General features: G+C 35.6%; 1 protein-coding gene across 2 annotated transcripts in view; it reads right to left on the minus strand.

Annotated features, from left to right (window-relative positions):
• Positions 1 to 24617, minus strand: part of RYR2 (ryanodine receptor 2) — a 729440-nt gene that overhangs the window by 377880 nt on the left and 326943 nt on the right. For both annotated transcript variants that reach the window (XM_082634943.1, XM_082634944.1), the window contains exons 11-12: positions 12432 to 12506; positions 7424 to 7580 (exon numbers count right to left, since the gene is read on the minus strand). In XM_082634943.1, coding sequence (XP_082491069.1) covers positions 7424 to 7580; positions 12432 to 12506 — 232 coding nt within the window. The remainder of the gene's footprint in view (positions 1 to 7423; positions 7581 to 12431; positions 12507 to 24617) is intronic.

Here is a 24617-nt window from a genome sequence, read left to right on the forward strand (position 1 = left end):
AATGGGAGGTTCTCCTGGGTGAGTCATGCTTAATCAGGTGAGGTCTTTAAGGAGGGTTTAGGCTTTCTCTGAGCTCAGCAACTACAAACAGTGCGTCCCATGGGTTCCATTCTGCTTACAATCTTCCTTTCCAGGCCACTTGCACTATGGACTCCAGGCTTACTCAGCCAGCCTCATAATCTCAGAAAGCGAGTCCATGTAACACATCCCTTCGTGTATACGTATCTCATGCTGGCTCTACCTCTCGTTAAACTCTGACCCATACACCTCATCTTTTTTTCATTTTTGGTTTTTTTTTTGTTTTTTTTTTGTTTTTTTTTTCATTTTTAAGGACATTCATTGCTTTCTAATTTTACAAGCAATACATGTTCACTGCAGACAATGAAAGATACCTAAAAGTATAAAGTAAAAATTAATGATCACCCATAGCCCATCCCTCCCAGAGATAACCATCATTAGCATCTTGATGCATTTCCTCCCAGTATCTCCATTTTCTAAAAAATTGAAGTATAATTGGCCTACAATACTATGTTAGCTCCAGGTATACAACACAGTGATTCAATATTGCTATACATTACAAAATCGTCACCATGATGTCTAGCTACCATCTGTCACCAAAGAGACTACAATATTATTAACTATATTCCCCATGCTGCACATATCATCCCGGTGACTTATTTATCTGTAACTGTAAGTTTTTACCTCTTAGTCTCCCTAACTTGTATCTTAAACATTTTTTGAGCCAAGAATAAAAATCTCAAATAAAACAACATACTAAAACTGTGTCCTAAAAATATTTTGTTCTTTCTATTTTTGCCATTTGCTCCATAATCCTTGTAATCTCATTGGCAGTCTTATTTGAGGTTGGTATTCCATCATTTCAGCAGCAAAAGGTTTCTATTCATGGGGCGTGAGAGGGAAAAAACTGGAGGAAATCACCCACAGAGGAATATTTTTAGGGCATTTTAAGCTAACAAAAAAATGACATCTTGGGGGTAGTATAATACGTGGGTGATTGGCAAGACCTACCTTATGATGAAAACTGACATTTCAACACACTAACGTAATGGTTAAAAACTCTAGGAGTAGAGAAAGTGAAGAATAGGTCTAAGAAAACCTGCATGATTCAAATTGAATTCTTCATGATATAAAATGTTTTCTTTAAGAAAAGACCAGCATAAGCATTTTGCAATATATATGTGCATCAAATCATCACATAGTACACCTTAATTTCATACATTATTAAATTTCAATTATATCACAATAAAGCTAGGGGAAAAAAGAGGACCAACATCAGTGATCTTATAAACTGTCTTCCACTTTATTCTGTTTATTCTGAATATATATAGTCATCAACAATTGTTGATTATTCTGCAAATCCTGAATTTGAGATTGGCTAGTGAGTGTTCATGTTAGTGCAAAGATATCCCAATGACAATCAAAACAACTACTCCTTATATTAGCTAGTAGAACAGGTTTTTAAAGCCATTCTCATAATTTTAAGTAAGAATGATCTTAATGATTTGTAAAAAAAAAAAAAAAAAAAGGTATGTTTCAAGAATATATTTTCAGAACAGTCTCACACAATCATAGGTAAGGGAATGCTACTGTAAATGTAAGGGTTCTTTTTTTTTGAGTTTGATTTTTTTTGTTGTTGAATTTTTGAATTTTATTTTATTTATTTTTGTATACAGCAGGTTCTTATTATCCATTTTATACATATTATACACTAATATGTCAATCCCAATTTTAAAAGTTAAATTTTTCATCAGTAATGAAAATTTGATTTGCAACACAGTAATTATGTCAATCAATAGTCGTTTATTAATTGTATACTCAAAATATACCAAAATTGAAGAAATATCTTACACACACAAGTCTCTGCCTTCCAGAAATATAAGTACTCATTATTTTCACTGGAAACAGTATAGCAAAGATACATAAAGATATGACAAGCATTTTCAACTTGTCAGTGGCACTAAGGGAAAAAAAAAGAATCAAATACACCTTTATGTAAATCTGATTATTTATTTCAAAATCCAGGGGCCATGACCAAATGTGATGATTAACAAAAGGATGAAAGAAACTGTTTAGCCATACCATCTTCTCCAAAATGTTGACAGTATAAAAACTATTTTAATTTTAAAACATACAATTCCATCTATAATTAAGGACTGTACTTTTATTCTAGTTTAGTTTGTTCTAAGTTCAATGCTTTTTTTATTATGTAATTGTACTTTTCATCATGAATAATTTTCAATTTTAGTAATTAGCCCTATTAGTATCAAAATATGTATATATTTGTTAAAAACTGAAATACACACACAATACAGTTGTTTCTGATTGATGGATAGTACATGATTTTAATTTTCCCCTTACCTCATTTTTGCAGTATTCCCTTTTAAAATCCTCTATAGTGACTACACATTACATATAATGAAAAAGTAATTTTAGAAAGAAATAATAGAGTTACTATCTTGACTTCATAGGAAACACTACTCTGTCAGTGATTTTAAAATGAAAATTCTTTGATTTTAAAAATAAGATGTCCTCCAAAAACTAAAAATATAGTTGTCATGATCCAGCACTCCCACTCCTGGGCATATATCCAGAAAAAACTCTAATTCAGAAAAATACATGCACCACTGTGTTCACCGTAGTACTATTCACAATAGTCAAGACATGGAAACAACCTAAATGTGTATCAACAGATGAATGGGTAAAGAGGATGTGGTACATATATACAATGGAATACTACTCAGCCATAAAAAAGAATACATGCCATTTGCAGCAACATGGATGGACAGAGAGATTATCATACTAAGTGAAGTAAGTCAGAAAGAGAAAGACAAATACCATATGATATCACTTATATATGGAATCTAAAATCTGACACAAATGAACTTATTTACAAAACAGAAACAGACTTGCAGACATAGAGAACAGACTTGTGGTTGCCAAGAGGGAGGGGATGGGGAAGGGATGGGGAAGGGATGGATTGGGAGTTTGGGATTAGCAGATGCAAACTATTATATATAAGATGTATAAACAACAATCTACTGTATAGCACAGGGAACTATATTCAATATTCAGTGATAAACCATAATGGAAAAGAATATGAAAAAGAATATATATATATGTATAAGTGAATCACTGTGCTATACAGCAGAAATTAACAGAACACTGTAAATCAACTATACTTCGATAAAATAAATTAAAGAAAATAAAAAATAAAAATAAAATGTTTTCCTGGATTTCACTTCCACCTTCACGACTCTCAACCATGTTATATACAATTATCATAGTGGTAAATGACAGTGGGTTATTAACAACCTGTGTATTACAGTTGTTCCATAAATGTGAGGTCCATGTAGGAGACTAGTTTTAGAGAAACCAAACAGTTTATTAAAAGGCAATGTTGGAGGGCTTCCCTGGTGGCGCAGTGGTTAAGAACCCTCCTGCCAATGCAGGGGACATGGGTTCGAGCCCTGGTCTGGGAAGATCCCACATGCCATGGAGCGACTAAGCCCATGCGCCACAACTACTGAGCCTGCACTCCACAGCTACTGAAGCCCTCGTGCCTAGAGCCCATGCTCCGCAACAAGAGAAGCCACTGCAATGAGAAGCCCGCGCACCGCGACAAAGAGTAGCCCCCGCTCGATGCAACTAGAGAAAGCCCGCGCGCAGCAACGAAAACCCAAGGCAGCCAAAAATAAATACATTTATTTTTTTTAAAAAGGCAATGTTAGAATCCTAGGTCTCTGTACTTTCAGTGTAACCTATGACATTACACAATCACCAAAAGCCAGCAACAGAACCTCTGAGCAGAGACCACAGAAGGAGCTGGTCAGTAAAAACTCTTCAAATACAAACTATACTCTAACACTGACAGAACATAAGCAGAGATATTTGGGGGGAAATGTTTCAAAAGCTATTGCTTTGGGCAAGAACCGTTATCAAGAGATTTTGAAAATATTCATAGCTTTTGAGTATTTCTGTTTCTAGGTCTAGCCCTAAATAAATAAATTTAAACGGTGCACAAAACTTATGTCCAAGTATATCAGTACAATGGATGAATTTTGTAACTGATTTTTTTGTTACAAAGGAAAAATGGCTATCATAATAGGCAAAGTAATCCAGAGATTTTTTTTTAAGTTAAAGAAAATGCTTTCCCCTTGCACTCATACTCTCATACACCTTCCATTTTGATCTTTCTTTTTATTAGTTTTATTTTATTTTTTTATATTTTATTGAAGTATAGTTGATTTACAATGTTGTTAATTTATGCTGTATAGCAAATTGATTCAGTTATACATATATACACACACACACACACACACACACATTCTTTTTCATGTTCTTTTCCATTATGGTTTATCACAGGATATTGAATATAGTTCCCTATGCTATACAGTAGGACCTTGATGTTTATCCATTCTCTATATAATAGTTTGCATCCGCTAATCCCAAACTCCCAACCCTTCCCTCTCCCACCTCCCTTCCCCATTTTCATCTTTCTAAAGCAGCCAAAGTTAAAAGATTAGTGTAGATTCTTCCACATCTAATATATAATCATATATAAACACACACACACAGATCTTTTTCTTAAGTAAAAAAATAATAAGATTTTAAAATTGCATTACAATTTGTTTTTTTCCTTCACTCAACAATATTATGATGGGTATCTTTCCAGATCAATATATTCTGATAGCTAATACCACTTAGCTATCAAGTCTATTTGTTAAACATTTGAGTCTACCAATTTTTTTGCCATGACAAAGAATGATAATGTGCAGTTTTATTTTATTTCTGTAAGAAAACTCCTCTCATTAAAAATACATTTATATAGAAGACTGCTAGATCAGTGGCTGCATGTATGCAAGAAAGAAATTATTGAAATATGTTCATACTTGTCTCTTTTGCACTTACATTTCCACTGGAATAATCTAGCCCATTTTGCTAGAGGCATCCATTTACCTCCTGGAGAATTAGGATTGTCAAAGAGTGAAAAGAGAAAGATCATGTAGGTATTCATCTTTCTATAGCAAAATAGGATTTTTGGAGACCATGGGAATATGATTGCTACAGAAATAATGAAAAGAGAAAGATGAACTCAGCATTCAGATTTCTCCAGCAATAGCAGGAACTAGGGAGACCACAGTTAGACAATAGAGTCAGGCACCTACCCGGGAGGCCCTACATGAGGCCCTGGTGTACCTCCAGGCCCCTGGGCAGCCCTGACAGCCTGGGGGTAAATGAATGACTAGCCAGTCCAGGGTTCCAGGCCTGGAAGTCAGGCCTGGTTACTGAAACCCACCCTGGCTAGTGGTATGGAGCAGAGGTAATCTCATGTTCACTGGATCTTCTTATGTGCTCAGCCAAGTGACATGGACAAGTGGTTCATCTCTCCTGCCTTTAGTTTTTCCATCTGTAAAATGGGGATCCTGATTCTCAGAGAGATCAGTTACAGAGAATATTCAGCTCAATTGGCAGACTTACAAGAAACAGAGAATGGTAGCAATTATTATCTTTAAAAGGCCAAGAAATTAGGGAAGAAAGGGTCCCGCTTCCCAGTGCCGTCAACAAGCTTTAGGAGGGCACGCACTGTCAGTACGTTCCCAGCTCCCAGCCAAGGTCAAGTCAGCCCTTAAATATTCCTGGGTGAATAAATGTCCACTTCCCTTCTTTCACAAACCTCCCCTCTCTTCCACCACCTTACTTTAGTAAATTTTACTACAATAAAAATATTGTTTAGTGTTTGGCTTTTTACTATAAATATCTTATTTGTTACTTGATTTTGGAGTTTTAAGAAAATATTATTTGACTTTTCACTGCTTCACTGGAAGCAATCAGAGCACCTTTCATTTTTCCTCTTTCTCCTCCAGTTTTTGTTAGATGTATTTTTCCTTTTTAAATGCCATATACTGAAATTTTTTCTAACATCTTTCATTGTGATATGGCTGTTCAGCTTTTTCTACTTCTTTGGGATTTTATTTTGGTAGATTATATTTTGCTGGGATGTCATGCATTTCTTTTCACTTTTCCGATTTCCTACCATTAAGCTGTATGTCATTTTACACTATCTTTTTTACTTGAAAAGGGCTTCCACCATCAGATAACTGATGCGTCTTTGGTGGGTTGAATTTTTTTTTTCTTTCTGCACTGAGGTGTTATCAGTGGACAAACTAGCAAATTCCCACCACCCTGGTTAAAGTCTTGAGGAAGAAGCCCATCAGTGCCAAGTTTGTTCACAGTGCAATCAACTGTGCTTTCCAACTACAGACACAAGGAGCAACTAACTGCCCACCTGAGGTCCACCCAGGTACCCTCTCCAGAGCCCCTCTATGGGTCCCTACAACAAATTATAGATGCCAATCCTGTCTCAGATTATCCACTGGAGTTGATCAGCTTTGTGTGTTTTCACCATAAAGGATGGGGACCTACACTGGCTGTCTTTCCAGGAGATCTCGGGAGAATTCATCAAATCAGAAGCATCTTCTACCATTCTGTGTCCTCCAAAGCAAGAAAACTGAGAGCATGGCACTAGGGATGTAAACTGAGGCTACTGTCTTTTTAGAGTTACTTCTGATCTTGCTCAAACTTACCTTTATCTGTAACAGGGGTGTAAAGTTTTCCATCTCTGAGACAAAAGCTAACCAGTAAGTTAATACCATTCCTATCATGATGCCCAAGTTTCACATTCTTCATTTAATTAAGGACAGAAATACACAATTATCACAAAAATGCATATAATCGATGCTTGGCATGTGTCACATGAACAAGTGATTTTCAACTATTCTTGAGACACTTCACTCTTCAGGACATCTACTGTTTTCCTGAGGCATGGTTAGCAATCCATTGCACTGTGGGGTTGGTGAGTTACGAATCTTTCATGAGGTACTACGTGGGCCTAGCTGTGCTACAGCACCAGCATTCCAACTTGACTTTGATGTGCACTTATTTTTTTTTCTATTCTACTCATCATCTAGTTCAGAGGGATTCTCATGAAAGATATTAAGGATTCTCTCAGGGGTTCTGTTCTTACAAATGATTCAAGAACGTAAGAAGAAAGGTCTGTATGTAAGAGCATCTGTGTGAACGTTCTGGTGTGCCCATCACATTGCTATACAACAACAGCACAAGGTCTGTGCTTACTGCACTGTCAACACCTAAGAAAGCTAAAAGGGGCTGGAACAACGTGCTACACGTAAATAACCAAAGAACTATAAGCCAGGTGCAACACCTGGGAAGGTGTTAGTGGTTTAGGAAATAGACTTTACTGAAGAGGAAGGCATCGAAGAGAAAATGGGAATTTGGAAATACATGTAAAACATACATCATTTCTTTTTGCGTTTCTAACATCAAAGGAAATGCAGTAGGGATGTACTTAAAGGAAATCGAAAATTATACATTTCTGTCTTACCTTGGAAGATCGGAAGGTAAATGCTGTTGATTTGACATCAGCTTTTTCTTTGTCCATGAGTAGAAGGCTTTTGTCTTCCATGAGGCTCAAGTATTTTCCTGTTGTGACATGGCGTAGTCGGAAAGGCTGGCCCCATCTTATGTGGCTTCCACTCCACCTAGCAAAAACAGTTAAGACTTGATCCAATAGCAAATACAATGACAGGAGAAACAGCAATTAAAATGTATGTGTCAGACAATGAACAAAGGTGCTTTGCATACACTGTCTTCTTTAATGATCCCCCAAACCTTATGATGTTGGTGTTATTAATTTCGTATCACAAATAACAAAATGGTTATTCAGAATGATTAGGTAATATTCCATGTCACAGAGCTAACAGTAAGTAGAAGCAAATTTAACTCAAGGTCTTCCGACATTAAGTGTAATACCATCCACACCAAACACTACTCCATGCAAAGATGACCAAGAACTTGTGTTCCAGGTTAACCTCTAATCGCTAGTCACAGATATAGACATTATGAGTTTAAATGATACCTTAGCATTTACTAGTTATTTTTGGATTTGCACAGACTTGAAAACTAGTGATATTAGAGTCAATGCCTAATTATGATTAACTGAAACTCATATATATAAACTGAAGTATGTATTTATCTGAAAAAAGAAATCTCTTCCTATGTTTTAAATTCTAATAAGGTGGAACAATTATGTCATTAAAAACCAATGAACAAGAAAGACAAACCAAGAATATAAATTCTAATAGAGTCAAGAGGAAAAACGGGAAAGCAAAATTGAATGCAACACAGAGAAAATATAAACTAAGATTGCAGAAAAAAGATAAAAAGCAAAGTTGTGATCATTAAAGTCTGCTTTTAAAAATAATGACTTTCAGATAGGGTAGAAAAGAAAAATTAAGATACAGACCATCCTTGCTTTGCACAGTACTGTGTTAATTGAAAGCCGTCATTATCAGAGCCTTGCCCTTACTACAGTACAGAGTGGAAAAAAGGTTCTGATAGTGGTGACTTTCAGTTATCATGCTAGTGTGCAAAATGAGGACAGCCTCTTATCAATGCTGTAAAATCAAATTTTAAAAATACAAATAAAAAGGATTTGCCATGCATACAAAATCAAAAGAAAATAGTGATGGTAAAGTTGATAGTAGAGAAATTAGAACTCAAGGCAAAAAAGTATAAAGGGGACACTGTCGGGTATTTTATAATGAGAAAGATATACTATAAAAAGAATGTACTATGTTATGAAGCTTCACATGTCAATGGCAAACAGAAAATGAAACAAAAGAAACACAAGGATAATTTTTTAAAGGACAATTATAGTGGAAGCTTTACCACTATGTAAGGAATCAAATAAATAAAAAGTAAAGGTATGGAGGATTTCAATATGATTTTATTAATTAATAAACCAGTTTTAATACAGAAGCATTATAAACTTTTATATTCTACAAATTAAGAACACTTTAAAAAGAATTCACCAATCTTAGTGAACTAAAAGTCAGTTTTATGCTGTTTCCCAACCTGGATTTTTGACCTGAACTATTAGCCTGGAAAATTAACAGTAGAGTGATATTGTAATAAGTTCATGGATTTGTTTATAAAGACAATTACTTTGGAAAAGTCCTCCTACTAAATTAATAATCATGTACCAATAAACCCTGATAATAACACGGTATTGTCTTAAAAATGAAATTAAGGTTCATTTACCGACAACAGCATGTTAAAGCATTTCTAGTCTGGTAACAGTGTATACTTTTTACCAGAATTTCTATACGGTATTCTGGATACCATGTTCAAATCTATTTAATAGGGCTCATATACATAAGCACTCCTCTCAAGCCACTGTTAGAAATGGAATGAATCTGGCCAATCATCAGCCAAACTTTGTGAAGTCTAAACACATTTTCTTTAGCTCACAGGTCCAAAAGAAAAGAGGAAAAGCCCAGGAGAATCAAGGACAAGAAAATAATATTTCAGTAAAAACTGAAAATAGTTATAGTAAAGAAGTTATATAAAGCAGCTTCCTATGTTATTAGAAAACTGTTCCACATGTATTATCTATATTTACTTGTAATTATGTCAAAGAAATTAGGAGTATTTGGTCACCTGTCATGACATGTTAATTTTTTAAAAATTTGTAACACATAAGAAAGTGGAATTTTACTTAAAATACAAAATGCATATTTATAATTGCAGTGATCATGCCCATTACAGAAACGAACATATATCCTACTTACAGTGTTCTGACAACTTTGTACTGGGGTACAATACAGGAATGTGTTTTTTATTACATTTGACTCCCAAAATTAAAACTTACCTTATTAAAATGTTCATAATACGGAAAAACTGTTGACAACATTAATGTTATGTAAGTAAGCAATATAAAATATATAATTACTGGACTACATAAATTATAACAAATACATAGTTTGGGGCCTCATTGGAGGAAAAAAAACCATATGGTATCCCAAAGATTATAATACAAACATTGACCTTTGGAAATAAAGTTCTGTCATAAACAAACATAAGCAGGATCTTTGACTATTGCTTCCTAAGTAAAAAGAAAAATTAATTATGTGGCCATTGCATATAATAAGACATGCAAATTAAATGCAATCTAATTTGTAAATTTACAGTGAGGCCAAAGTAGGTCAAAGATGCAACAAAATCTAAAAAAAAAATTTTTTTTAATAATTACATTTGTTACATATGAACCTCCTGCTTTCCTACTGTAGATATACATCAAGGGTCATAGAGTAGAATCAAAACACCTCTCTTTAATTTTTTAAATGGTTGGAAAAGTCCCTGATCCACCTTGGCTGTCAAGCCCCCTTGCTGTCATCTAGATTCTGAGAGGCACAGCTACAAACACATGGTGATAAAGTACCCCCTTTCATCTCCATTATTTGAAGAAGGCTCAGGCTCTTTCTATATACCAGTCAACCAAATTCAAAGTTAAAACAAACTCCAAACTTCCCCCTTTCAAACTTCAAACATTAGGCAACAGCAGAGGAATGGAATTAAGACCACGGGATAGAAACACGTGCTGAATAATGGGATTTATGTAATTGCAGTTCATCAACAACATTGTTGACAATAAAAAGGAACTCTTGTTGGGCTTTCAGGAGCTCTCATCCTTTTTTTTTTTTTTTTTAAATCTATAAATTGAGACAGATTTAGGTCCTGGTTTCCTCAAAAAAAAAAAAAATCATTTCTTTAAGCACACAATTGTGAAGGGTAGGTAGATCTATAAATGTGAAAACACATCTGGAGTCTGTTTTTTAAAGGCAAAAAAACTTCTCTAAATTTCACTTTTTTGGACTATTTCATTTCTCTAATTAAGCTGTCATTTTTATAATACACAAGGCAAATTACAAAAATACATGTATATATTTGAAATTCTTTTCCCTAAATTCTCTGAATAATTTATGAAGCACACAAAAGCTATGAGTTTTCTTCCCTTTCCTTTATAAGTCATCTCTTCTTTTTCCATCACATTAAGAGGCGCATTTCCCATAAAATTTTACTTTTAAGTTCAATGTTTATCAAAAGTTTTAATATTTCAGTGCATTTGATCATCTATGAATTTATACAGGAGAAATTTAATATCATCAATTAATTAAGAATTAATGGGGTTAATATAGAAGCACTTTTTTAAAGTCACAGACTTACAATCAGAGAAAATATAAAAAATAAATTTAATTTACATGCATTTTTTTTTGTTGAAGAGGAGTATGACACAATGAGCAGAAAGTCTTTCAATCATAAAAAAAGTCCAATTGGGGTATTATTCTGTCATGGGAGAGTAAAGGAAATATGATTTCAATGAGAAAGATGAATAACATATTTTTTTTCACTGTTAAAGAGACCATGTTCAAGTATTTTTAAATAAACAAAGATGGTTATTAAATCACAGCAGTACTTAGAGACAATGGGATACTTTTATAAGAGTGGTGTAACCATTTTATCTTAAAATGTCACTACTTATGATACACTGTAAGTTATATTCTTTGCATCTATTTAAACTGATAATGAAAAAATTTCTATGTCAAGCCTAACAATGATCAAAGAAATACAAAGTTTTTCAAATCACTGTATGTGATGTGAGCAGAAAAAACAAAAAGACAAAAAACTGAAGACCACTGAACCATTTTAATCATCATTAGATAAGCATTAATCTCAAAATATCAGGTTGACAAAGACAGCTGTTCCATAATAAGATAGTTCCCTACAGCCATCCATGAAGTCTGTTACCCTAAATCAATAATTTTTTGAAGTGTCATATAATAGGGAACATACATTGAAAACTTAATGATTTTTAGGTAAAGGACTAAAACTTCCAACCTTTTATTTTTAATTTAACTGATATTTAAATTCTATTTAAAATAGTTCAAAATGACACCTTTACCATCAGTATTGCATTTACATAAAGGAACTAAGTCAATCTCTGGACAGCTTTTTGAAGTCACCAGAAAAAAAAGGTCATTGTTTCTATAATGAATACACAGTGACTTGTTTGCAATCTACATTTCTCACTCAGCTATCAAGCTATTTGTAAGTAAAGATAGTGACTGCCAGTTATGACTGTCACATCTCACTCAGGTTCAAGTTTCCACTGTTTTACATGTGACTTTACAAGGTTAAACCCAGACCTGAAATGTGCGACAGGGTTGTCCCTGTCTCCAAACCTTACATCACTCCGCTCTGGGAGCTCTTCCTGCCAGGAGATGCACAGACTGGGACAAGACGATATTATAAAAACAAATGAGACTAAACGCAAAAGCAGATGGTATAAAATTGTTGCTTACTACCTGGTGAATGTAAGCTAGTGAAAGATAAATAAAGGCAGGCAGAAGGTAAAAGAGGAGAGACTCTCCACTTTCTCAGGGTTTCATTTGCTTGCTGGTTGTTAGTATGACCATCTCACATAAAAGCACAAGAGCACTCGATGTACTTTGTACCCGGAGCGTCAGGCTGTATTTAGAAGTTCTACTTACGCAACTCTTAGCGTCTCTAGTCTCCACAGGGAACGTGCGTGAACAGATACAGCACCGCCTTCGTAATGAACAGTTCTGTTAAAAGAAATAAAAAGCCCAATTTTAACGTTGCATTCTTGGACTCAATTTTTCAAGCCAATTCACAGAGAAAAGTAAATGGGAAGGCTTTGGAGAAACAGTAAAAGCTACTTTTTGGTAGGAGACAATATAACTGGAAATAAAAATAACAACAGTGACCTGAATAAACATTTGATTTAAACACATTCCTTCGTCTTTTACTCCCTCTCATCCCCTTCATCCCCTCTCCCTCACCCTGGCCATTTTTCTCTCTTTATCCCAGTGAATATTTTCATCATTAAACTTAAGTCCATAAACGTACTCCACTATGAGTTTAGGTGTAGTTTAATATATTTCAACACGTGCGTATAATTATTTGCAATTCTAAATTCTTTCTAGACATTTAAAACATTTTAAAGAAATGTGAAAACACATTAATTTTAATGTTTCCATGACAATCTGTTAAATGATAAGAGATAGGAAAATGTAAACATCAATAAAATGTAAATATCAACAAAAAGTCATACACACACACACAGAAATTTCTTTGGATGTACATCACACATACCAAAATTCCAAAGCTCTCGTAATAACAATTTGTTAATCTGCCAGACGTGATGCTAAGTAATGTGTATACATTATCCAAATTGGTCTCTATACCATCCCCTTGAGATTGGTTTAAGGAAACCACAACTTGTTTCCTGTTTCTTTCCCAAGTGCTCACCATCTCCCTCTCCACTGGGTCTCTTCATCATCCAAACACACATGTCACAAACATAATAACGTGTGACCATATTTTCCTCCCCTACTTCCCTTGCTTTTCTGCCTCATTACCACCTCCTCTTAAACCTCAGTGCACTCAATCTTGTCTGCAGACCCACTTCTCCACTGAGACAGATTTAGCTGAGGCCATCAAATGACCTTCATGTTCCCAAATCCAGTGGACCTATTTTTTTTAAACACTTTGGAAAACTCTACTGCTTTGACAGTTTTCCTAACACCATTCTCGCCTGCATTCCTCTTAACTACTCAGATATTCCTTCTCATTCTATTTTTATTGTGGAACTTTTCAAAGACACACAAAAGTAGAGAGAATATTATAATAAACCCCAATACACCCAGCACATAGCTTCAACGGTGATCAATATAGGGCCAACCTTGTTTTACCTATAACCACAAGTTATCCTTCGACATACAACCTCCACATAAAACAATACAAAAGTATTTTTCTATACTTGATATACATATATATAAAATTTGTTTTTATTGGGCTTCCCTGGTGGCGCAGTGGTTGAGAGTCCGCCTGCCGATGCAGGGGACACGGGTTCGTGCCCCGGTCCGGGAAGATCCCACATGCCGCGGAGTGGCTGGGCCTGTGAGCCATGGCCACTGAGCCTGCGCATCCGGAGCCTGTGCTCCGCAACAGGAGAGGCCACAACAGTGAGAGGCGCGCGTACGGCCAAAAAAAAAAAATTGTTTTTATGAAATACCCATTCACTGTTCAAATTTTCCCAATTGTCTCAAAAATGTCTTTTTCAGATTGAAGTAATGCCATTTGTAGCAACAAGGATGGACCTGGAGATTATCATACTATGTGAAGTCAGACAGAGAAACAAAAATCATGATATCGCTTATATGCAGAATCTTAAAAAAAAAGATACAAATGAACTTATTTATGCAACACAAACAGACTCAGAGACTTGGAGAAGGAACTTATGGTTACCAGGAGGGAAGGGTTGGGGGTACGGATAGTTAGGGAGTTGGGGATTGACATATACACACTACTATATTTAAAATAGATAACCAACAAGGAGCTACTGTATAGCACAGGGAACTCTGCTCAATACTCTGTAATAACCTAAATGGGAAAAGAATTTGAAAAAGAATAGATACACGTAATTGTACAACTGAATCACTTTGCTGTACACCTGAAACTAACACAACATTGTTAATCAACTATACTCCAATATAAAATAAAAAGTTTTTTTAAATGTAGCAAAAGCCATAGAAAACAGGATGATCAGGAATCCTACCGAGAAGCATGAGGTAATCATTCTCAGGTTAACTTGCTTTCAAATTTTATTCTTTTTTAATAATGAATCTACTTTTATCCATCATGCCACAGGATGGGAAAAATCTGAATAAATTGTTCTTCAAGGAAAAAAATGTCTTCTTCTTTCTGTTGCTTTTTCAAATCAAGATCCAAATGAGATGCATAAATTGGTTTGGTGTCTTTATTTTATTCTAGAACAGTTCTCCCTTCCTCTTTTTTTTTCCTTCTTTCCATTTATTTGTTTACAAAAAAACTGTATCATTTGTCCTGGAGTATTTTCTACATTCTGAATTTTGCTGATGACATCCCCACAGTCTTTTTTAACATCTGCCTCTACGTGGTAGATCTAGAAATCTAGAAACTTGCTCAGGTTCAAGTTTGTGATTCTTCGGCAAGAACATTTCAGAAATTGGTGTTTGCCTTCCTATTACATCACATCAGGAGGTAATAATGACTACTTGGTTTATCTTTTTACATTAAAATTGATTCAGGATGACCCTGATCCATCCATTATAACCTAAGAATTTTAGGTACATCAATGACCAGGGTCCTCAGTAGGGGCTTTTAATGGTGGTTGTGAATATAATCACGTGGATAGCTTTTAAAATCCTGAAACCTTGCCCTCACCACTGGCCAATTAAACCAAATTTGGAGTCACGTGTTTTAAAAGCTTCCCAGCCGAAGTTAGGAAACTATGGTCTATACCTGTCTCTAAACAGTAGCACTACTGACACTTTGGTCCAGGTAATTCTTTGCTGTGGGGGGCTGACCTGTGCACTGTAGGATATTTCCCACATCCCTGGCCTCTACCCACTACACACCAACAGGAGCCATCCAAGCTGTGACTCAAGTTGTGGAGATATATATATATATATAAATCTTAATATATAGAATATATGTTACATAAAAATACATTCATATATGTGTGTGAATGTGTGTGTGTGTGTGCCTGTGTGTGTGTATATATATAATTTTATAGAAAGGATTTACTATAAAGAGTCTGCTCATGCAATCATGGAGGCTGACAAGTCCCAGGATCTGCTGGAGACCCAGGAGAGCTGATGATATAAGTTCCAGTCCAAGCCCAAATGCCTGAAAACCAGGAGAGCCAATGGTATAGTCCCATTCCAAAGACTGACAGGTTCAAGATCCAAGAAGAACTGATGTTTCAGTTCCAGTTCAAAGGTAAGAAATAATTGATGTCTCAGCTCAAAGGCAGTTAGGCAGAAAGAGGTCCCTCTGATTCAGGAAGAGTCGGTCTTTCTGTTCTATTCAGGCCTTTAATGGATTATGAGGCCCACCCACACGAGGGAGAGCAATCTGCTTTACTCAGTCTATAGATTTAAGTGGTAAACTCATCTAAAAACACTCTCACAGAAACACCCAGAATAATTTGATCAAATAGTCTGATCAAATATCTGGCTACTGTGTGGCCCAGTCAAGTTGCCACATAAAATTAAACATCATAATAACTGAGAGAAAGTCCAACTTATCTAACTATATTTCTAAATCTGGAATTAATATCTACATTGTGAGTGATACCTTTTTTTTTCTCCCCAAGATAACTACAGATAAATTCAGAGTGTTTCAGAACACTTGGATCATCCCAAAAACATTAGTTTGATCAGTGAAACCTGAGCAAAATAATTGTCTTATACATGAATTACAAAAATAACAATTAGGTTATTTTCAATTTACTTTTGTTTCTTCAACATAAGGAAGGCTTAAATTTAGTACATTATTTTAACACTGGATAGCTCACAGTCAATTATTACTGCAGTACCACAGACACCACCTTTTTTTTTTCCTCCAAGTGAACTATTTTTTTTTTTTAACATTTACCATATGACCTTAAAGCAATGGGGATAAGGGATGTTGTCATTAATGTTCTACTTTTTGAACACATACTGGTTTCTTTTTTGTCCAGAGAGAGGCTACAGTGTGTAACAAACGCTGAACAACAAAAGAGGGAACAAAAATAATACAAGGAAATTTAATCAGTCACATCCAATTTTGATGGTGAATCAATTACACAAGTTAAAAATAAAGAGTAGTAGTTTACTGGCTTCTAAAGATTGCCGTGCCAATTCAAATGTTTATGACATGTTTATGCAGAATTCAGTAGGGACAAAAAAAGTCGTATCACTGTATTTTAGTTACTGCAATGAAGGGCAGTAAAATAATATCAGAATTATTCATTTTTCCAAACTTGATGTTCAATAAATGAATGACGGACCACAGAACTAAATTCTCTTTTGAAAAATGTTTTTTTAAATCCTAACAAAATAGATTTTAAAAGTCATAATTGGTATCCATAGGAACTATCACTACTTTTTACCTCAAAAGAAATTGTGCTGCTTTAATACATGTAGCAAAAATGATTACTTTTCTCCTTTTGTACACACAAGTTTATTAATTTAAAGTATCACTGAACATTCATAAAATCCATCACATGCACAGGCTAAAGAATAAAAACCATGTTATCATATCAATAAATGCAAAAAGCATTTGACAGAATCCCACATCCATTCAGTGAAAACTCTTAGAAAACTAGGAATAGGAGGAAACGTCCTCAACTTCATGAAGATCATCTACAATCAACATCATTCTTAATAGTGAGAAACTAAATAATTTCCCCCTACGATACAGAACAAGGCAAGAATTTCCCCTCTCACCAATCCTTTTCAACACTGTACTAGAAGTATTAGCTAATGCAATAAAACAAGGAAAAAAAGGTATGTGAATTGAGGAGAGAGAGAAAAAAAAAAACCTGTTTTCTTTTGCAGATGACATGACGGTCTATGTAGAAAATCCCAAAGAATCAACATCAAAAATAAAACTCCTGAAACTAAGAAGCAATTATAGGAAGGTTACAGGATACAAGATTAATGGAACGATTAATGGACAAACTCAACTTTCTTATATACCAGTGATGAACAACAGAAATTTGAAATTAAAACACAATACTATTTATATTATCACCAAAAGGAAAAGAAAGGTATATTTCTTACAAAATATGTACAAGATCTATATGAGAAAAATGACAAAAGTCTGATGAAAGAAATCAAAGAGTAAATAATTGGAGAAACATTCCACATATACAAACAGGAAGACTCAATACTGTCAAGATATCAGCTCTTCTCAATCTGATCCATAGATTCAACTCAAACCCAATCAATAACCCTAGGAAGCTAATCAGTTATCTTCAAAGCAAATCTAAAGTTTATACAGAAAGGCCAAAGACCCAGAATACCGAACACAATATTAAAGGAGAACAAAATTGGAAGAATGACACTACCAAACTTCAAGACTTACTATAAAGCTACAGTAATCAAGATGGGGTGGTCCTGGTGAAAGAGCAGACAAATAGATAAATGGAACAAAGCAGAGAGCCCTAAAATAGGCTCATACAAATATAGTCAATTGACCTTTGACAAAGGCACAAAGGTGCTCCATTCCTTTCAATGAAAAAAAGGATAGTCTTAAATAGGTAAAGTACAGGAGATTTTTAAGGCACTGAAACTATTCTGTGTGCATTACAAGGGTGGATATATGTCATTATACATTTGTCAAAACCCAGAAAATATACAAAACTAAAAGTGAATCCTAATGTAAATAATGGACTTTAATTAATACTAATGTGTCCATATTGACTTATCAGTTGTGAAGGAAGTACCACACTAAAGCAACATTTTAATAATAGGAAAACTGCAGAGGAAGGTCTGGAAGGGATATGTGGGAAGTATCTGTACTTTCTGCTCAATTCCTTTGTAAATCTGAAACTCCTCTAAAAAATAATGCTTATTAAAGCCACAGTAATCAAAATAGCATGTTATTAGCACAAAAACAGATATATAGATCAATGGAAGAGATTAGGGAGCCCAGAAATAAACCAATGCATCTATGGTCAATTAATCTATGACAAACGATGCAGGAATATCCAATGGAGAAAAGACAATCTCTTCAACAAGTGGTACTGGGAAAGCTGGACAGCTACATGTAAATCAAAGAAATTAGAACACTCCCTCACACCATATACAAAAATAAGCTCCAGGGCTTCCCTGGTGGCGCAGTGGTTGAGAGTCCGCCTGCCGATGCAGGGGACACGGGTTCGTGACCCGGTCCGAGAGGGTCCCGCATGCCGCGGAGCGGCTGGGCCCGTGGGCCATGGCCACTGAGCCTGCGCGTCCGGAGCCTGTGCTCCGCGACGGGGGAGGCCACAGCAGTGAGAGGCTTGCGTACCGCCAAAAAAAAAAAAAAAAAAAAAAGCTCCAAATGGTTTAAAGATCTAAATATATGACATGACACCAAAAAACTCCTAGAAGAGAACATAGGAAAAACATTCTCTGACATAAATCGTACCAATGTCTTCTTACAGCATTTTCCCAAGGCAAAAGAAATAAAAACAAAAATAAACAAATGGGACCTAATCAAACTTAAAAGCTTTTGCACAGCAAAGGAAACCATCAACAAAACAAAAAGACAACATACGGAATGGGAGAAAATATTTGCAAACAATGTGACCAACAAGGGGTTAATATCCAAAATATGCGAAGGGCTCGTACAACTCAGTATGGAAAAAACAAACGATCCAATCAAAAAATGGGCAAAAGACCTAAAGAGACATTTTTCCAAAGAAGAGTTATAGATGGTCAAAAGGCACATAAAAATATGCTCAACGTCGGTAATTATTAGAAAAATGCAAATCAAAACCACAATGAGATATCAACTCACACGTGTCAGAATGGCTATCATCAAAAAGTCTACAAATAATAAATGCTGGAGAGGGTGTGGAGAAAAGGGAACCCTTGTACACTGTTGGTGGGAATCTAAATTGATGCAGCCACCATGGAAAACAGTATAAAGTTTCCTTAAAAAACTAAAAATAAAGCTAACATATGATGCAGCAATCCAACTCCTGCGTATATATCCTGAGAAAATAAAAACTCTTAATTTGAAAAGATATATGCACCTCAATGTTCACAGCAACACTATTTACAAGAGCCAAAACAATGGAAACAACCAAGTGCCCATCAACAGAGCACTGGCTTAAGAAGGTGTGGTATATGTATACAATGGAATACTACTCAGCCATAAGAAGAATGAAATATTGCCATCTGCAACATGGATGGGCCAAAGAACATTATGCTTAGTGAAATAAGTCAGACAGAGAAAGACAAATACTATATGTTATCACTTTTATGGGGAATCTAAAATATAATGCAAATGAATCTATATACAAAACAGAAACAGACTCACAGACACAGAAAACAAACTTATGGTTACCAAAAGGGAAAGGTGGGGAGGGACAAATTAGGGATATGATATTTAACAGATACAAACTATTATACATAAAATAGATAAGCAACAAGGATTTACTGTATATTACAGGGAATTATATTCAACATCTTGTAATAACCTATACTGGAACATAATAAAAAAAAATAACTGAATCACTATGTTGTACACCTGAAACTAACACAATATTATAAATCAACTATGCTTCAATTTCAAGTCTTAATTTTTAAAAATCACTTAATGTTTTTTTTAAATATTTATATATTAGGAGAAAATATACTAGGACTATACTAGGAAGAAAATGAAGAGGATGATTATAAAATTCAGCCACTTTTATGCTTTTCTTTTGTTTTGAAAAATATCACATTTTACAAGATTTAAAAATTTTAGGTTGGCAGTTATTTTCTTTAATCACTTTTAAGCTTACATCCAATGTCTCCAAATGTCTCTTACTTGAAGTGAGCTGTAAATCTTACTGTTGTCCCCTTAAAGATATCACATCTTTTTTTCTGTTTTTAAGTGTTTAATTTTGTGTTTACTTTTCAGTACTTTTAGTCTGATGTAAGTGTGGTTTCTTTTCATTTGTCTTACTTAGGGTTCATAGTTCTTGAATCTGTGGCTTAATATACTTAGTCAGTTGTGGAGAATTCTTAAGCAACTGTATTAAACATTGCCTGTGCCTTGTGTACTTGCAAGCACTCTTTTTCTTGTTCTCTGTCTCCCTCCTGCTTTCCTTCTCCTGCTGCCTCCCTCCCTTCTCTATCCTTTTATTTTGGAACTCCAATACATGTATGATAGACCATTCATCATTTACCATGTACTTTGTATGCTCTTTTTCATATTTCCCAATCTTTTCACTATCAGTGTTTCAGTATGAGGTCAGAATATTTCTTCTGACATTATTTCCAGTTCAATAATTCTCTTTTCAGCTATGTCTAAGCTGATATTAAATCTATCTGTTCTAATATCAGTTATTTTAATTTTCAGTTTTAGAATGTCTGTATGACCCCTTCTTATAGTTACCAGTTCTCCACCAAATTTATTCACCTGGTCTTTTAATTCTTAGATAATAATCATAAATATTTTAAATTCTACTTGTGATAACACTATTATCTATGTATCCAGGACCTGTATGCCTTTTTCTATAGTGTGTGTTTGCCTTTGCTTTTCAGGTGGGTCCTATCTTATATGCCTGTGCTGCATAACAAAGAATTTGGCTGACCAATGCCCCTGGTTCCTAGAAGGGAGATTCTAAACCCTTGGAATTTCCCAAGTGATATAAGAGACTATGTTTTTCATGAGCCTCTTAGATCACACCTTCACTTATGGTAATGGGGGCACTCATGGTGGGCCCCTAGATAGCTTCAGTAAGAGGGTTGGCCATGCTGGAAAGACAAATCAGATGACCAGAGGGTTGGAAGTTTGATCCAGCCTGACCTCTGAGGAGTGAAAGTGTGGAAGAGATTAATTAAATAATTGAGTACATGATTGAACTCAAACATTCCTATGTAACAAAACCCCAAGAAAAACACTCTAAGACAAAAGCTTGGCTGAGCTTCCTGGATGATGGACACGATGATGTGCCAGGAGGGTAAGATATCTTGATCCACAGGTACAGGGAAAAGAAACTCTACATTTGAAACCCTCCCAGACCTCGCCCTATACATAGCTACATCTGATCCGATTTGTAATCCTTTATAATAAAATTGTAATCGTAAGTATAGCACTTTCCTGAGTTCTTAAATCTAATGGGGTTATGGGAACCCCCAAATTTGTAGCCAGTTGTACAGTAGTACAGATGGTCTGAGGACCACCCCTCTCCTTGTGGCTGTTGTCTGAGATAAGGGCAGTTTTGTAGGGAACAAAGCCTGTAGTTTGTATGATCTATTAATTCCGGGGAGTTGGTGCCAGAACTGTACTGCAGTACATCAGCCAGGGTTGAAACAGAATAGCGTGTTTAATTTTGATTATTAGATCCAGTATATGTAAAACACAGAAATCACTTGAGTTCTTTGTGTTAGTCGCCCACCCCCCAAAGATGTACTTTTGCTTCTCGCAGGTAAAGTAATCTAGGGGCACCAGCAATCCCACATCATCTTAATCCAAATGGTAATTAATATTATTTGAGGCTGAGTTTCAATACTTGCAAGGGATGCTCTTTTTCCAGTTCATCACTGCTTCAAGGGTATAGTTCTTTGAATTCCGTCCTAAAGTGCCTCTTGTTTGGTGGGTCCTGTACGACCACTTTTGATCCACTTGCACCCTGATGCTTCCAGCAGCTCTGCCCCACTTCTGAGCCACTCAGCCACTGCAATCCCCTGGAGAGAAGAGGCTTCCTCAGATGCCGAACTCACTCCTCCGTCTCCTATTTTGGGAACCTGGCTCCACACATTTTCACTACTTTTTTAGCTCTCAATTATCTTTGAACAGATTTTTGGTTTTTCTCAGAGGGAAACATGGCTTGGAATAACCTCATCTACTATTGTTATCACCATCACTTTAAAAAATTCTCTTTAAAATACAATTATTTTCAACTTTGAGTCCATCAAGCTAGTGCGGAATTCAAGCACTTATTTTTTTGTTTGTTTTTGTTTTGTTTTGTTTTGTTTTTGCGGTACGCGGGCCTCTCACTGTTGTGGCCTCTCCCGTTGCAGAGCACAGGCTCCAGAAGCGCAGGCTCAGCGGCCATGGCTCACAGGCCTAGCCGCTCCGTGGCATGTGGGATCTTCCCAGACTGGGGCACGAACCCGTGTCCCCTGCATCGGCAGGCGGACTCTCAACCACTGTGCCCCCAGGGAAGCCCTCAAGCACTTATTATCGTTGCTGGAGTTGTACAGTAATCTGGGACGTTGGGGAGTAAGCCCAGTTCACTTGTTAGATCTTCTAAGTGCAGGGTCTCTACTTACATGCTCCTGTCCAGTCTGAGGGCTTACGCTTTCCACTCACTTGAGAGGCTCAGGACATTTTGCTCAAGTGAAAAACCCCACAGCCACTGCCCTCAGAGTCTTGCCATCTCCTGATAAGCCAGGATGAAATGGGGAGTAGCAAGTTGTCAGGGAGCAGAGTACTGGTCAGCCTGAAAGGGGAACTCAGAACACGCTGCTCCCTCCCCAGTCTCTATGAATGCTTTAAAAAGAATTTTTTTAAGATAACCATGGATTCACATGCTGTTGTGAGAATACAGAAAAATCTCTTGAACATCTGTCTGGTTTCCCTTAATAGTAATATTTTTCAACTATAATATAATAGTTACATATATACATAACCTTAATAGTTACATATGTGTAACTATTATATATGTAATATATATGTAACTAATAGTTACATATGTAATGTACTATTATATATGTAACTATATTTTAAAACTATAGTATAATAGTTACACATATATGTAACTACACATATATTCAAGTTACATACATATGTAATTGAATATATATATATATATATTACGGTTTTATAAGGAAGATATTGACTTTGATACAATCCCCTGACCTTATTAAATTTCTCCAGTTTTGCTTATATTCATTTGAGTATGTGTCTGTGTGTGTGTATTAAATTCTATACCATTTTATTAACTGTGTAACTTCCTGGAACCCCATCATTGTAAAGGTCCTACACCACAAGGATGCCTCACATTGCCCTCTTCTAACTAAGCCTACCTCCCTCCCGCTCCCCTCTCTTGCTTCCCTAACCCTGGATAACCACTAATCTGTCCTCCAGTTCTAAGATTCATTTCAAAAATGTTATAAACATGGACTCACACAGTATGTGATCTTCTGGGATTGACAATTTTCACTCAGCCTAACCGCTGGGAGATCCATCCCAATTGTTACGTATCAATAGGCCATTCCTTTTTATTGCCGAGCAGCATCCCATGCTATGGTTGTACTGCAGACTGGATAACCATTCCCTTGGTGAAGGACATCTGGGCTGATTCCAGTTTTCGGCTATTACAAATAAAGCTGCTTTACACTAAGTATTTGTGAAGAAGTATTTTCGTGAACACAGTTTTTGTTTCTTAGAGATAAACACCGAGAGATGCAATTGCTAGGTCGTATGGCAGTGCATGTTTAGTTTTTTAAGCAACTGTCAAACTGTTTCCCAGAGTGGCTATACCATTTACAAGCAATTTATGAGTGATCCAGTTTCTCTGCATCCTCGCCAACATTTGGTTATCAGTATTTTGTTTTGTTTTAGCCATTCTGATAAGTGTGTAGTGATAGCACCTGGTGGCCTTGTATTTCCATAATCGCTAATGACGTTGAACATCTTTCCCTGTGCTTACTTGCAAACTGTATGTCCTTTAAGTGAAACCACTGTCCATGTTTTGCACCCATTTTCTAATTAGGTTGTCTGTTACTGTTGAGCTTTGAGAGTTCTTTCTGTATTTTCAGATTATTTGTCCTTTGTTGGACATATGATTTGCAAATATCTTTGGCCAGTCTATAACTTATCTTTTCATCCTCTTCACAGGGACTTTTACAGAATAAAATTTTCTCATTTTGATGAGATCAATTTATTGATGTTTTCCTTTCATGGACATGTTTTTGATGTCAAGTTATAAACTATGATCTCAAAGATCTTTTCCTAAATGTTTTATAGTTTTATGTTTTACATTTAAGCCCATGATCCATTTGAATTAGATTTCATATGAAGTGTGAGGTTTGGGCTGTGGTTCATATATTTTTGCCTTATGGTCATCCATTTGCTCCATGTGAGTGTCTTCTGAGTCTGTGGCAAAATCCTTTCTTCTCTTCTTTCTCTGTCAGAGGGAA

The sequence above is a fragment of the Mesoplodon mirus genome (assembly GCF_964341445.2).
Source record: "Mesoplodon mirus genome assembly, chromosome: 2".
NCBI classification, from domain to species: domain Eukaryota; kingdom Metazoa; phylum Chordata; class Mammalia; order Artiodactyla; family Ziphiidae; genus Mesoplodon; species Mesoplodon mirus.